The following is a 15506-nucleotide window of genomic DNA, read 5'->3' as shown; positions in this document are numbered from 1 at the left end:
AAACCCTCCTGTTGAACTGAGCATTGAACAAATAGAGCTGGGGAAATAGTTCTAAATTCCCCTTCTCATCTTTCCTCCCTTTAGTCCTAAAGGCCTCCTGGGTGCCAGCACCACCCTGGTAAAAGAGGATGGCAATAGGGAGGAGCCTCTATCCAGGAGAGACACCCTGATGTCTTGAGCTACACTGGACCTGGGTGCACGCCACCTCCCATTTTGGACCTGCCTTCTCAAGTCAGAACAGGAACCAAAAAAGTGGCTAAGAGAGGAAGCATGAGCAGCGGAGAGCTCTCTGTCCTCATATTGTCCCCATTTCCTCCTACCCCAGCCCAGCACAAACCCACTTTCTCTCCCAGGGGATATCAGTTCTGCAGTAGCAGAACCTTCTAGCAGTGTCATTAAACCAGTTTTTGCCACATTTCCACATGGAATCTCATGGTCCCTAAATCTTGTTCTTTTGCCTTAAAATGACTCCATTTGATTGTGTGGCCTGAATCTTTGTCGCCATAGAATCTGCATCCCGTCAGCCTGCAGCCCTCCGCCCCTCTGCCCCTCTGCTTACCTCTCTGCAGCTCAGCAGCAGCTTCAGTTTAGCTTTGCTCAGGGTTTCTCAGCCACTGACATTTTGGGCCAGATAATTGTTTGTTGTGGTGGAGAGAGGGTGGGAAGGCTGATTGTTGAGCTTCACTAAGCAAAAGCCCTCTCTTGGTTCCTCTTTCCCATCTTGTGTTGTGAAGCATTAAAATATGTTACTATGGATAATAAAAATAATCCTTTGCATTAAAAACATACATGTATAAATTTATGTTCCGATTTGCAAGTAGCCCTTACTAAACTGTGCCTCACAAAAATCCTAGAAAAAGTGGGATCATCATAATCCCAATTTTACACACACACACACACAGAGAGAGAGAGAGAGAGAGAGAGAGAGAGAGAGAGAGAGAGAGTATTCCAGAGGTTACATGACTTCCCTAGTGAGTGGAAACTAGATTCCAAGCCTTCTGACCACTGACTCAGGTTTCCTGTACTAGCTTTTTTTTTTTTTTTTTTGCAGTACTAGGGATCAAACCCAGGGCCTTGCACCCTGAGCTACTTCTGCAGCCATTTTTATTATTTATTTATTTTTATTTTTATTTTTTATTTGGAGACAGGTTCTCAGAAGTTGCTCAGGCTGGTCTTAAATTTATGATTCTCCTGCCTCAGACTCTGGGGTAGCTGGGATTACAGGTGTGCACCACCTTGCCTGGCCCGTACTAGTCTTTGACTCTCTCAAGGAGGCAACACAATTTTGATTCTTGGGCTTCTGTCATGTGGCAGGGAGTGGAGCCTCTAGATGGGAGCTGGGAGAGGGGTGACAGGTGTCCCCCTCTAGTGGGCCTGGAGGCAGTGCCTTGACCACCCAGGACTTGCGTACTGGGTGAGTGATCCTTTCTCCTCCCTGTGCCTGCTATCTGACAGAGTAGCAGAAACCCCTCCATTAAAAAGCGGGAGCTAAAAGGCTTCCTAGCCACTGTGGTCTCCCTGACTTCTCACCTTCACATTCCACTTAGAAAAGAAAATGCATGCTGGGGTCACACGTTGAAAGCTTCTCTCACATGTGTCAGTGGTTGTTTGGAGGCCCCCGTCTACCTACACTAAGATGACCCTGTTTAGTCAGTATCATTGGTCAACTGGATTTCTAAAGTTTTTGTCAATGCCTGAAAACATTTTTACAAGAAATGTTACAAAGCAAATATGTAAAAGACTAAACAGTAAGTCTTTTTTTTTCTTTTTCCTTTTCCCTCACAGGGGTCCCCAAATATATATGACCATGAAGTCACCATAGAAGCTGATGCTTACTTGCCTGTGAATGAAACCATGATTCCTACAGGTTAGTGAATTTAAACATTTTTATGTAACATAGTGTCACAGATTAGATTCCGAGACCAAGACATAACATTAGTAGAGAAACTAGTAAAATCCTAACAAATCCTATCGTTCAGTTAATAAACTTATTTCAGTGTTAATTTCTTAGTTTTTGATATTTGTATCATATTTATGCACGATAGGCTTCCCTCAATGTACTATTTTTTACCACATTTCTGTGAATTAAAATTATTTCAAAATTTAAGTTAAAAACAATCAGTGTAAGAAAGTACTTCAAGTTTACAGGCAAAGAATTTTGTTTTAGTTTAGCCTCTTTAAAACAAAGAAGCTGTATTTATGGCTGCTGGTTTAACATTTTTATAAGGAAAAAGATAAACATGTGAGCCTGTGTATGCAACAGTGACTTGAGTTAACAGCAGCAGTTAGAAACTTCCATAAATACAGTGACCATAAAACTAATTGGAATAATAATGAGAAATTGAGATAGATGAGTTAAAATTTTTGTCATCACAGTTTTGAGTGTTTTCCTGCTCCAAGACAGGATTTAAAGGCTTTTATGTTTGTCTTGGTAATATGTGTCATCTTTTGATATTTAAATGACTCAATAGATGAGCATGAGTAAGCTGGCCCATCTTTTTTTAAAAATTGATGCATTATAATTATACATAATAGTGAGATTTATTATGCATAATTTGATTCCCCAGTAAAGTTGTCTCATTTTGTCCTGGATGCAGAATTATTGCATTACAACTGTATATTATCATTTATAAGGAAAAAAATAACCTGACTGCTATAATGGACTGATAAGGAAGAAAGTGAACTAAGTAGCTTATAAATGCAGGTTTTGAAATAAGTGCACATTTATTTGTCTATATTTATAAAATCTTCTTATGCTATATCCTGTTGTTTTGATCATATGAAAAGTGCAAAAATGCATGATTCATGCTATGTAAAGATTATCTGCCAGGGTTTTAAAAGATCATTGTGGGGGCTACAGTTGAGCCTTAGAGTCCATTAGAGTTCTATCATGATAACAAATAAGTTGCAGTAACTTCAGAGCTCATGAAAAATTATAATTCTCTGCTACCTGTCTATATGTTCACCAGTTCTACATGTTATGTCTGTTTGCCCCATAATACTCAAATGAAATTTATATGATTCCTTTGGAATAGCCTCCAAAATAGGTGGTAACTGCTACTTGACACCTCAGTGATGAAAGAATTCACATCTAGCCCATTTTCAGTTGAGAACAAAATCTCTAGGAGCCCAGATTTCATCTGACTCTTAACATTGACCAAAAAACCTGAGCAAGTGGTTTAATTCTTTTTTTTGAGTTGGGGGTATTGAACCCACGGGCACTCTATCACTGAGCTACATCCCCAGTCCTTTTTTTTTTTCTTCTTAGGTATACATGACAATGAGTATATTTTGACATATCATACATACATTGATATAACTTATTCTAATTAGGATCCCGGTCCTTTTTATTTTTTATTTTGAGATGTGCTAAGGCTCACTTTGAATCTACAATCCTCCTGCCTTAGCCTCCCAAGCCACTGGGATTACAGGAATGCACTCTTATGCCCAGGTGCAACTTACTAATTCTAAAATCACTACAAAGGGCCTGTCCATCATTTGGGCATTCAAAAATGCCTTTCCAGGGCTGGGTTGTGGCTCAGGGATAGAGGCCCTGGGTTTGATCCCCATTACTGCAAAACAAAACAAACAAAAACCAGAAATGGCTTCCCTGTGCTCCTGGGAGAGTTAAATATAATCTGGAAGGTCAAATGAGAGTTTGTTAGGCAGTGAGGAAAGAAAGGTATTCTGGATAAAGAGGAGTAGATCTGGGAAGTTCAGAAAACAGCAGGACTCTCCCAGGGAAGTGCTGCTTCTGAAGCACCAGGCTGCACCACGCTCAGCATGGCATAGATTAGATGGACCACATCAGATCTGCTGAAGTGCCTAGGTTGGCCCATGGTGACCCCAGGCTGGCCTGGAATTCAAGGTCAACCTACACAGAACAGACTGAAAGGTGGGACCAAATGCACTGTCAAACTTCCTGGTATTCAGCCAGACGTGGACTGAACACACAAGGCCACTTTCTTGTGATGCACTTAGGAACCTGTTAGACCAGCCACACTCCATTAAGACTTCTGGATCGATGTGCAGTATCTAGCGATGTAGAGATTGTAGTTTTGTTGAATTGAGATAATAACTTGTGAGATGAGATGAAGGTTTATGACACTAATAGCTAGTATTTCAAAGGAACACTATAAATAATTCCTACTGCAATCCTTCCTGTTGGGTGGATTGTGTTCATTTTCTTATTTAACAGATATGTAAACTGTTGAACAAGGAATTTAAATAACTCAGTGAGGCTATGGTTAGGGTATGGTTTGACTGTGTTCCCCAAAGGCTCATGTGCTAAAGGTTTGGTCCCCAGAAGGCAGGGTATAGGAGGTGGGGCCTCATGCAAGATAATGAGGTCATAGGACACCATCCTCATAAGGGATGAATAGCAGCCTCTCAGAATGAGTTTGTTCTCCTGAAAGAGAATTGTTGTAAAGGGAAGTCACCTCATCCAACTGGCCTCTTCTGCATGCAGCCAGTTTCCTTCCTGCTTCTCTGCCATGTTGTGAGATATTCTACCAAGGAGGCCCTCGCCAGAGGCCAAACAGATGGGGCCACCTGATCTTGGACTTTGAGCCTCCCAAACTGAGCTAAATGATCCTCTTTTCTTTGTAAGTACAAAGCCTCAGGGTATTTTGTTATAACAATAGAAAACTGGACTAATACAGAGAATCACCCAGTTAACAAATGGTGGAAAACTGAGATTCACACCAAGTAGTCTGAGATTAGAACTTGGGCTCTTGGACTAGGGGCATAGCTCAGTGATACAATCCTTGCCTAGCATGCACAAGACTCTAAATCCAATCCTCAGCACAGCAAAACAAACAAACACCCAAAAAACATACTCCCATGTTAAATGTCAAGAAGGTTTGGGTCAGGTGTGATGGTGCACGTCTATAATTACCAGCTACTTGAGAGGCTGTAGCAGGGAGATTGTAAGTTTGAGGCCAGTCTGGGCAGTTTAGTAAAACCCTATCTTAAAATTAAAAAAATAAAAATAAAAACTGAAAGGGCTGGGGAGGTAGCTCAGAGGTAGAACCCTTACCTAACTTAAGCCAGGGCCTAGGTTCAATCCCCAGTATTTAAAGAAAAAAGAAAAAAAAAAAAAGATTTGGGATGATGAGGAAGGGTAAGAAAGGAAAGAAAGAAAATAAATTAATTTCTTCACTCTATAGATATCCAAGACCACCATATAGTCAAGAAATGAGAAATAAGCAAAAACAAAAACCAAAACTTTTAATAGTTGTCAATTCTCATTTCTTTTGTCACCTTTGTACAAGAAACGTCACAGCTTCTCTAGCAATTGTTCCGTTTTTCCTTCTGTTCAACTTATTTCTAGTTTGCTGCAAAGAGAACAAAACACACAAGTTTGTTCACATTTTATTTTAAAAAGGGAAAGAGGGGGAGGGAAGAATTTTCCTGAAGTTAAAAGCATGAGTTTAAGTGTGTGGCTTTGTCAGCCCAACAAGGAGGGAATCAGAAAAAGAACAACTCCAAGGCAGGTAAATGGAAGCTCAAAATTCTTCTCTGTGCCCCTCGTAGCTAAGAGCTGCAACCAACTGTGTTTGGCAATGCATCCCCGGTCTTGATGGTTCCTGGTTTTCTTATCTGCAGAATCTTACTATGATCATATTGAAAGTTTACTTTCTTAAGTATGTGGTGTGTGTGTGTGTGTGTGTGTGTGTCATTTCTGTTGAAGATGACAGGAAAATCATTTGATAGACAATTCACAAACATAGTAAAAGAAAAGCTTTACCAGTTACAGGATAGCCTTCAGCTATCTGGAGAATTCACTTACTGGGGGACTTATTTGCCCAGAAGGGACACCGGGTAACAAGTTCACTTCAGACCCTCTGCTCTCCCTGGCTTTCCTGGGGCTGCTGATCTGTTGTGGTGAAGCCCTTAGAAGTCAGCAGTAAAAAAAAAAATCATTAACAACTTTGGTCTTCTTGCATATGAGTGGCTCTTATTCACAAATCGGTTATTTTGCTCACTCTCCTAATCCTCTGCTCTGCACCCCAGATCCTTGCTTGTATGTTTGTTTTTCTCTCTTCCTGGGCCATAAAAATTCTCAGAACTCCTGAAGAGAAAACTCTTATTATCATTGTAGCAGAAAAGAGGCTGAGCACCAAGAACTCTTTAACAGGTAACAACCAAATCTGAAAAAGTGGCACATGCAGAAGCATTTGTAGTGGATGTGAGGGAAGCTGGGGCACTATTTTAAAGATCAGGTCATCTACATTTCTTGAATTTAGTGTGATGTAATCTGACAAATAACAATGTCTAGAGACTCATCTGATTTGATCCTACTGACTGTCTGCAAGTCCTCTGGGGATCCTCCTAAGATTGTGCTTCACACAAAAGTGTTTTAATAGCTCCCCCCCATACACACACACACACACACACACACACACACACACCATCCTTTTCCTTTTGTGGCTATTAATTTATACTTATGTTTTAACTCTTTATTTTTGGTTGCCCTTCATAAAAGGTGTAACCTGAGCTGCTAGTCTTGTGGGAGATGCTGATGCAGATCTAAACTCAGAAGGTGATTTTTACCCTGGTTAGTACACTGAGGTGCTCAGTACATGATTTTTCAGGTGATGGGAAAACCCATCATCATAAGAACGTAGCTTCTTGTATTTTACAATTAACTATAATACCATAGCCAGGGTATTCAGTAAAAGGGGACTAGCCTCCTGCTGAGTGTTTTTGAGGAGGGGTGAAGACCTATTCTTCCTTTTGTTTGTTACCTGCTTACTAATTGAGTGTCATCACACAGAAAGGAAAGGGACATGGTAGCAGACCATGATGTGGCTTCTTCCTTCTCTCCTTATTCTACTCTTCTATATTAAAAAGCTACCCTTTTCCCCAAGCCCCATGGAAAAGCCTCCACAAGGGTAGAGGTATCTGCAGCCTTCGAAGGGACTCAGCCAAGTAATTTAGAGTCACCCCTGTTTCCCCACAGGAAACTCCTGCCATCTTGTCAGCCCTGGAGGCTTCAATCCTTCATACTGAGGCAGGGGGGAAGGGATAAAAATAAGAACAAAAAATATTTTGAATGAAATTCATCACCTTCTAAAGCTGCTTCTCTGGATGACATTCCTGGCACTTTGGAGTCTGCAGTGAACACGTGGTCCTTGCTCACAGGTGCCTCTGATATGACCCAGAGGCAGTACCAGCTGAAGGCCTCTCCAAGGCCGAGAACTCATTTTAACCCTAGACCAGGAGCAAAGCTTGCTGCTAAATTGTCAGTTCAGCTTTACTTCTTCGGAGCCATTGTTTTTAGCTATTTAACGAAACACAAAAGGATTGCAGCTCATAAAGCATTTGCTCCTATGCATAACGAGGGCCACAGCATGAGGACAGGCTCCCATTGGGGCATCTCAGGTCCACTTCAGTGTGTTTGTTGTGTTTCTTGTAATCAGGGCTCTCCCTATGGGTTCCCAGAAGTGAAACTCCTAGAAGCCGTTTACCAGAAAGACAGATGTACAATGGATGGTCAGGACAGAGAACACTCAGCGCCAGGTCTCTGAGCCATGTGTCAGGCATTCCACTCAGGACATGATTCTCATGCCTTTCCCTGTGGCAACAAGCAGAAACCAAAGTGAACAGGTGAGAAAAATCAATCCAGATTTCTCCAGGGATTAATTTGTTCCCAGGTTTGTAAATATTACTTTTTACCCTTTCACCTTACAGAATGGTGAGAGCAAGAGGCAGGCTGGGCAATCTGCCCAGCAAGATGTAGCCACGTATATAACACAGTGCAGTGTTAAAAAAAAAAAAAAAAGATTTTTTTTTGAGGCGTGCACCACCACACCTGCCTCTTTAAAGCATATTACTTTTTGTTTAATCTTGCTGCTCTTTATTTATAGATGAGGAATCAAAAAAGAAAAAATGCCTATAATCCCAGCAACTCAGGAAGTTAAGGCAGGAGGATGACAAGTTTGAGGCCAGCCTCAGTGATTCAGCAAGGTCCTAACCATCTTTGTGAGTCCCTGGCTCAAAATAAAAAAATAAAAAAGTGCTAGGGATGTGGCACAGTGGTTAAGCACCCCTGGGTTCAATTCCTGGTACCCAAAACAACAACAACAAAAAAAATGCTTTGATCAGGTCTTTGGCCTCTTACAGTAACATTAGTAAAATCTTCTTTTACTCTTTTTTTTTTTTTTTAGAAAAGATACCTTGTATTTTTATAAAAATTTGCCCAATCCACTCTGTCCCCCAACCCATCTGTGTTCACCTGCTATTCTTGCTGCTCTCCATTTTTCAAAGCTCACTCTAAAATTACATGAAAGCAACCCCATTTTAACAAAATTAGAATTCTGGTAGGAAAGGCTTACCATGAGTCTGTGGAGACAGACCCAGCAAGAGTTTTCTATTTTACTTCAGCCTCTCTCAGTTCCGCCTAGAATTTGGTCGATGATATAATTACTTCCCTAGAGCAGGTCTGTGTCTCTGCCCTGGAGAAATAACAAACTCCAAAGTATTCTCCTGTTTCAAAGATGCTGCAGATGAAGATTGTTTTGATCTTCGTGCATTAGTATGTGGGCTCCTGACAGACAATTCCTTTCGATATTATATAATCCTAAAATATTGGACACAGTATTCATTTCAACCATCCATGGATATGCTTCTCTTTCCTTTTTACCCTCCTCCACATCATTAGTCATCAGGTCCTGCTGATTTTTAACTCCTACGTATTTCTCAAATGTCGCCTCAGTATGTCTTATTGATTATATGATTCCACCTCCATTGACACCATCTTGGTTGATGAGATCGTTTCTTGTCTAGATCAGTGGGCTTCATAAATTTGGATGAATAAATGAATGAATGAATATAAATGATCACTCTCTAACTGAAAAAAAAAAAATCTCAAGATCTATCTTCCATCTGGTTCCTAAAGATATCTATCTAAAATGCAAATCTGACTCTGATAATCAGAAGCTTAGAATCTTTTAGATGATTTTTAGGCCAGACCCCAGCTGCTTCTTCAGGCCATTTATCACCATGCCTCACTCACAACCCCTCCAACCCCCATCCTAAAGGGACCACTATTATCCCCTTCTTTTTTTTTTAATATCTTTGTTTTATTTATTTTTGCATGTGGTGCTGAGGATCGAACCCAGTGCCTCACACATGTGAAGCGAGGGCTCAGCCACTGAGCCCCAGCCCCAGCCCCAATTATCCCCTTCTTTGCTGCATAAACCCTCACTTGTCCTTCAAGACTCATACCTTCTCCTTGGAAATCTTTCCCACACTTACTGGAAACAATAGTTTTGTTTTGTTTTTAAAAATTTGATCTTTGTTTTATTTATTTGTTTTTTTATGTGATGCTGAGGATCAGAGCCCCAGGCCTCACCTGGGCTAGGCAAGTGCTTTAATGCTGAGCTGTAACCCCAGTCTGGAAACAATAGATTCTTGTCTAGGGATTTTGTTTTGTCAGGGCCTCTTGCATTAGAGACAAGCACTTTACCACTGAGCTATATCCCCAGCCCTTGTGCTTGGTTTATAATGACATAAGCCATTTAGCATTCATCACATGCCCAAGTTTCCCTCCCTGCCCCTCTACAAGTTTTCCTTGGATGACCTATCAGGATTTAGTTGCAGATCCAAAGAGGAGAGCTTTGGGCTTGGTCACTTTTGAAGTTGGAAAACTAATCTATGCTAAACACAAAAATGAAACCAAGAGCAAGCAAATCTACATATCTTAGAAACAGCTACTGCTTCCTCCCCTCATGACTACTCGCTCTACTCTTTCCCCTCGATTACAGTTATTTTAAATACAATATATTAATGCGATATGGTGTGAGATCTGGGATTCAGAAAAGCAGGTACAATTTTTAGTTCTGTTCTCTACCAGCCATGTCCTCCAATCATTCATAAAAACTCTTTGGGCCTTATCAACTGAATCTGTAAAATTTGATTAGATGGGAATTGCATGAGTTGGACTTTAGATCCTGTCCATTTCTAACAATGACTCAAAAGACCACATGGAACCTTTAACCAGGGTTAAAGATGATGAAAGAGCTTTAGGAACCCAGGAGGGGAGAGGAGGAGGGCTCAGTTGTAGAGCACTTACCTAGCATGCATGTGGCCCAGAGTTCAGTCCCTAGTAGTTTTCCAAGAAACGGGGTGCCCAGGCACTCCTAAGTTCTATGGAAAACCCTGTGTGAGTTGGCCACATCATCTTGGTCTGCACAGGGGTTTTCTTGTCCTTTTTTCCTATCAGGTAATGACAGTCTATGGCTGCATTATATATACTATGCATTAGCATATATAAAAGCGTCATCTTTTTTGAGAAGAACAATAGTGTTTTACTTTGGGGGAGTTTCAGGATGGATTTGGTGTTTTGTTTCGTTTGCTGATTCATCATCATTGAATTTCCTGAAGGGAACTAGAAAACTAGCTAGAGGAGAACGGCAAACCAAGAAAAGCAGCTTCCCCAAGTCCCACCAAGAGGAGTGACAGTAGTTCTCTGTTTGGAGTTAGAGGGCCAGCTTTTCTGTTTCTACTTGATTCAGTTCATGAAATGGCCTCCACATGTCCACCAGCCGTTGGTTTGGACATCAGTATGTGGGGTGTAGGGCAAGCAGGCACACCAGGGCCACTCTGCAAGTGACGTGTTCTGGTTGTCACCCTCAGCTCTGCAGTTCTGGGGACAAGCCCATCCAGCTCCAATCTGCCCCCCACTACTTCATTTTCCAGTCTGTACCTACAGGATGTCACAGTACCTACTGTGTGCCGGTACTATGCCAGCCCTGGGGAAGAAATACTGAAAAAACTGAGTACGTTTTGCCTGAGTGAAAAATATACAGCCATGTATATAGTACAGGTCCTATCCTCATCCAAATTTTAGGCAACAAGAGTGCTTGATTGACCCTAAAAAATTAAACTGTGACATTGGATTTTATTCAAAGCTGCTTATTCTATGATAGGTCCCTCCTAAATAGTATTCAAAGAGGTTTGGTGTAGAAACTCCACATCTCTCTCCTGGTAATGATGATACTCTCCAACGGGGTACGTTACTGAGTTCTCATAAAATGGTCCCAAGAACAGTTTTCTGAACCCCTAGAATAACTCCCAAAGTTACTCATGTCCCCTGTTAGAGAACATATCACTGCTACAAGATTGGCAAACATGAACCAGCATGGTGGCGATTTGGCAGAAGGAAAGCTCGGAAATTAGCACTTGTCCAGGCTGTTAGAATTCCTGTGAAACTTGCAGGCTCACATCGAATGGATTTGTCAGGAGGGAAATTATTTGCTAGTGTTCTGACCACCATCCTGGGAGAACTGATTTAACATTTACCCCTTCCTTACCCCAGCTCTGGACAAGTGCTGGCTCTGTTTCACTCCTAGTGCATCACAATCCTCAGAGGTCACCCCATTCTGAAGGGGCTGAGTGGTAACTGGGGACCTTGGACGATGGATCTGCCTCAAGGGAGTTCCAGAGCAGACTTTTCCAGTTCAGATAACATTTACAGGATACCTGCTGACTGTTACATGCTGCCTGAAGCACTGGACACACCTAAAAAGAAAATGGAACACTCTCTCTGCCCTGGAGAAGCTTCCAGGGAGCAGCAGGATCTTGGTGGTCAGATCTGTAGTGGAGATACACCTCTATGCCCACAGGGCTTGGGAGGCATAGAGGTGAGGTTAGGAGGAGGCTCTCTCAAGATCACTGAGTTGTGAGAAGCTTCTTCGTGTCTGTGAAGATACTGCAACAAGGAGACTGAAAGCACCAAAGCATGGAATGTGGAAGGGGGTGGACTGTGAAGCCAGAATGTTAGAGAGGCAGTAGGGAAGTGCAGGCACTAGGGTACAGAATTTAAGGTGGCACCCCTTTTCAAGGTCGGCACCTGAGAGCATTTGTCTCCTTAACATTTGCACCTGGCGCCTCGCTTGCTCAGCCCTGCAGATGGTGGTCTCCATTGGCCTGTGTCTTGCTAGGGAATTGGGACTTTATCTTTAGATCATGGAGGTCTTTGAAGGGTTTTAAGCCAGGGGAATGACTTGGCAGGACTGGCCTTTTAGAAATACCACTCCAGCAGCTGTTAGGGTGGGGCTGGACTGCAGACAGATAAGAGGTTGTGCTCATAGTTCAAGCGTGAACTGGGAAGGACAGAAACATGGTGTGTGTGTGTGTGGGGGGGGCGCTGTTATAAAATTCAGGAGGTAAAAATCAGATCTGAGTTGAACGTTGTAGATGAGGAAGGAGGAAAGCTATCTGATCACTGCTGGTTTCTAGGGCAGCCCCTGCGCAAGAGAGATAAAGAAATCAAGTGGTAAATGGAGAAGGAAGAAGAGGAGGTGGCATCGGGTTAGTGGGCAGGCTGGGGAGAGGTGCCGGGAGAGCCGTGGATTTGGCCTCAAGAACACGGAAGGTTAAGGAAGCCATGGGGCGCCCAGGTGGTGACATACAGCTGGCAGTTGGACAGGTGACTATGATGGTAGGAGAGAAAAGAGAGCTGGAGATACAAATGGGCAGAGTGCACTTTGTAGATTGAGCCACGTGGCTTTCCCAAAAAGGAAATGTCGATCCAGGAAAGCAGCAATCTAAGGACCAAGCCCAGGGGAACCCTAGGAAACCACTTCCAATATTTAAGGTGCAAGGAAGCCCCCAGTAAAGGTACTGCTGAGGGAGATGGTGAGGGGCTGCAGGTCGTCGAACTAAGAGAAAGGTGTGTAGAAAACTTGGAGTGACCAACACTGTCAAGACTCTAGAAAGGTCAAGTCAGAGGAGGCCTGGGAAAAGTTTGTGATTGTTGTTTGACCCCATTTGACAATGTGGTCAGGGCAGAAGCTAGATGGGGACAGTTTGAGGAATGACAGAAAGTGAGGAGAGAGAGGATACAGACTGAGTGGTTCCCAACTAAGACAACTTTCTCGAATACCGAGATCTGGGCCCAGGTCTTCTGGTTCATGTGCTTGTACCTGAACCAGGGACCTGAGTTAATGGAAGGGATTGGTGTTGAACCTGCTCTAGGGTAGCTGGGACAGGAAGAAAAGAGAGTGCTTCCCTGTATGGGGATGCAGATGCAAGTTAAGAGGTTTTCCTTTAAGGATAGAGGGCAAGCAAAATGGTTGAGTGGGCCGAGAATCCACTTAAAAACTGAGACCGTGGATTTGTGATGGCTTCTGTCAGTGCTTCTGAGAGTTTTCTCCAGTGTCTCTCAGCAGCACGGAGTCAGAACTGAGAAGGCGAAATCAGGGGAATAGGAAGGGCAAGAGTCAGGGTGTAAGGCTGATCAGTGAGTGCCACTACCCGTGGCTCAGGTCATAGACAGTGCACCCTTAGAAGGTGGTGAAGGGGGTGAGAGACAGAAGGACATGTGGCAGGGGAATGACACCAGGGGCCTGACAGTCTCCAAGAGGAGCAGACTTGGGAGGAATGAAGCATGAAGGCCAGGAGGCCACAGACGTTGGCAACAGAAGGGTGAACCTCTTAGTGGATGGCAAATTTCCGATGCCATCTGAAGAGGAAATATGATGGAAAAAATACTGTCACGAAAATGTCTTACGTGGGTCTGACTGTGAAGTGTAAAATGGCCTTTTTGCCTGAAAATGAATAACCTGTGGTTCGGTTTAGCAGTTTATGCTTTGGATATCATGTCATATCCAGAAACAATACCTTCCCCCACTGCAAGTTAAAATAAAATCAGAAAGTGCTCAGTGGAAAGAAAAAAAAAAAAAAAACAGTAGTAGAATAAAGCCACAAAACTCAAAGACCAGCAGAGGAAAGGGGGGAAAAAACTGCAGACAAGCTTTGAGGTTGTGTGAACTATGAAAATTTATAGAAATGTTATCTTTACCAAAAAAAAAAAAAAAAATCCCAAGGTGCTTTACTTGCCAACCCCTGGAATGAAGTAAAAATTCCCATCCAGAGTGCTACTTTTAATTATCATTCTCTTTATGTTGTTTCCTAAAATAATAACCGGCATTCTAGAGATGATTTACCAAGATGGCTTAATTAGATGTCAGATGAGTACCTGTGCCCAGAGCCCCATTACCGCAGGCTTCTTTATGCAAATCAGACTGACTGTTCTGAACCTGACTAGATAAAGAGACAGACATAATTGGAGCAGCTGGGCTGGAAGCACAGCTGGGCCGTCCCCATGGAGACCAGACTCCAGTGCCTGGAGCTTCCTGTTGTCCCAGTGTCCTGCCCACTCTTCTTTTTCAGAGAGGAACATAGCAGCCCATCTGAGCCTGGGTCTCCCTTGGATGATTTCCATATTGGTGCTCTTCAGTTTTGATGTGCACACCAATCTCCTGGGGAACTTGTTAAAATGCAGATTTCGCCTCCTTGTCCTCCAGTGGAGCCCCTGGGTTCTTGTTTCTGACAAGCACCCAGGTGATGCAAGTACTGGTGAACTTCAGTTCTATTAAATAGTAGCTATTAAATAGGCTCTAAAAAGCTCCAACTAGCCTTAAGAGACCTTCCTTGGCATTCCCATTTTAGCACCTGTTTCTCCCCTTTTGCTCCTTTCCTCAACCACCCTGCCTTCTATCCTGCCTCCTTGGATGGAGGAGGGTAACTAAAGTAGTGAATTCAGGTACTAATTCCCCTCCTCCCTCCACTACTTCACACTCTGGGCTCTCTCAGAAGCTCTCTCAAAAGCTGTTCTATAAATCAGGTGTGGTGACACACCCCATGGACTCCCAGCTACTTGCTACTAGAGAGGCTGAGGTAGGAGAATTACAAGTTCAAGACCATTCTGGGCAATTTAGCATGACTAAGTCTCAAGATGAAATATAAAAAGAGTTGGGGGGTAGCTCCGTGGTAGCTCCGTAAGTCATTCTGCAATGAGCTGCTCTCAGCCAGTAGTCTCCTTAAATAAGAGAAGCTGAATTTTTATTTTTAAAAAGAGAGAGAAGAGAAATAGCCAAAATATCACAGAGTCCCCCAAAGGGAACAGCCTGTTTTATTATTTTTGTCACCTGAGTCAAGAGACTACATTCCTGGAATGTGGTAGTTGGCAGCTACCACCCATCTTTCCAGTATCTGACTGCAGACCTCTGGGTTCCACAGACACTTGGGTGCCTCTGGGACAGGATGCTCATGGTCCATCACGGGTCAGCATAGAGGAAGGCTTTTCTAATATTAAGATGAAATCCATCTACCTAGAGCTGATCCCAGTGGCCTCATTCTGGGAACTGGTCCTTAGATCCCTGCAGAAGAGGCTTGAGAGCCTAGAGGCGGCTGTCATGTCATTCCTGCATCTTTTCTTCAGGCAAAACATCTCAGGTCCATTGGCTATTATTCTTCTTATGCCATGGTTACACTTCTAGACATTTTCCTCTGGTTCTGCTATATGTCTTTAGGTCTTTCTACCTGACATGCCCATGTGGCACAAAGTAACCCAGGACTGTCACCACCTTACTATAAACATTCTTTCTGTGATTTCTGTCAAACATACTGCCAAGTTATATCCTAAAAATCATTTTCACACATGCTGTGGCTCAACTACATCTCTCCCTAGTGGGTAATAATTATAACAATTACAT

General features: G+C 42.8%; 1 protein-coding gene across 1 annotated transcript in view; it reads left to right on the top strand.

Moving 5' to 3' along the window:
- LOC114082422 (galactose mutarotase) overlaps positions 1-15506 on the top strand; it is a 57824-nt gene that overhangs the window by 24360 nt on the left and 17958 nt on the right. The window contains exon 4 of the mRNA XM_071601508.1: positions 1786-1867. Coding sequence (XP_071457609.1) covers positions 1786-1867 — 82 coding nt within the window. The remainder of the gene's footprint in view (positions 1-1785; positions 1868-15506) is intronic.

The sequence above is a fragment of the Marmota flaviventris genome, chromosome 14 (genome assembly GCF_047511675.1).
Source record: "Marmota flaviventris isolate mMarFla1 chromosome 14, mMarFla1.hap1, whole genome shotgun sequence".
NCBI lineage: Eukaryota > Metazoa > Chordata > Mammalia > Rodentia > Sciuridae > Marmota > Marmota flaviventris.
Note: the sequence above shows the minus strand (reverse complement) of the source record. Positions and strands in the feature narration are given on the sequence as shown.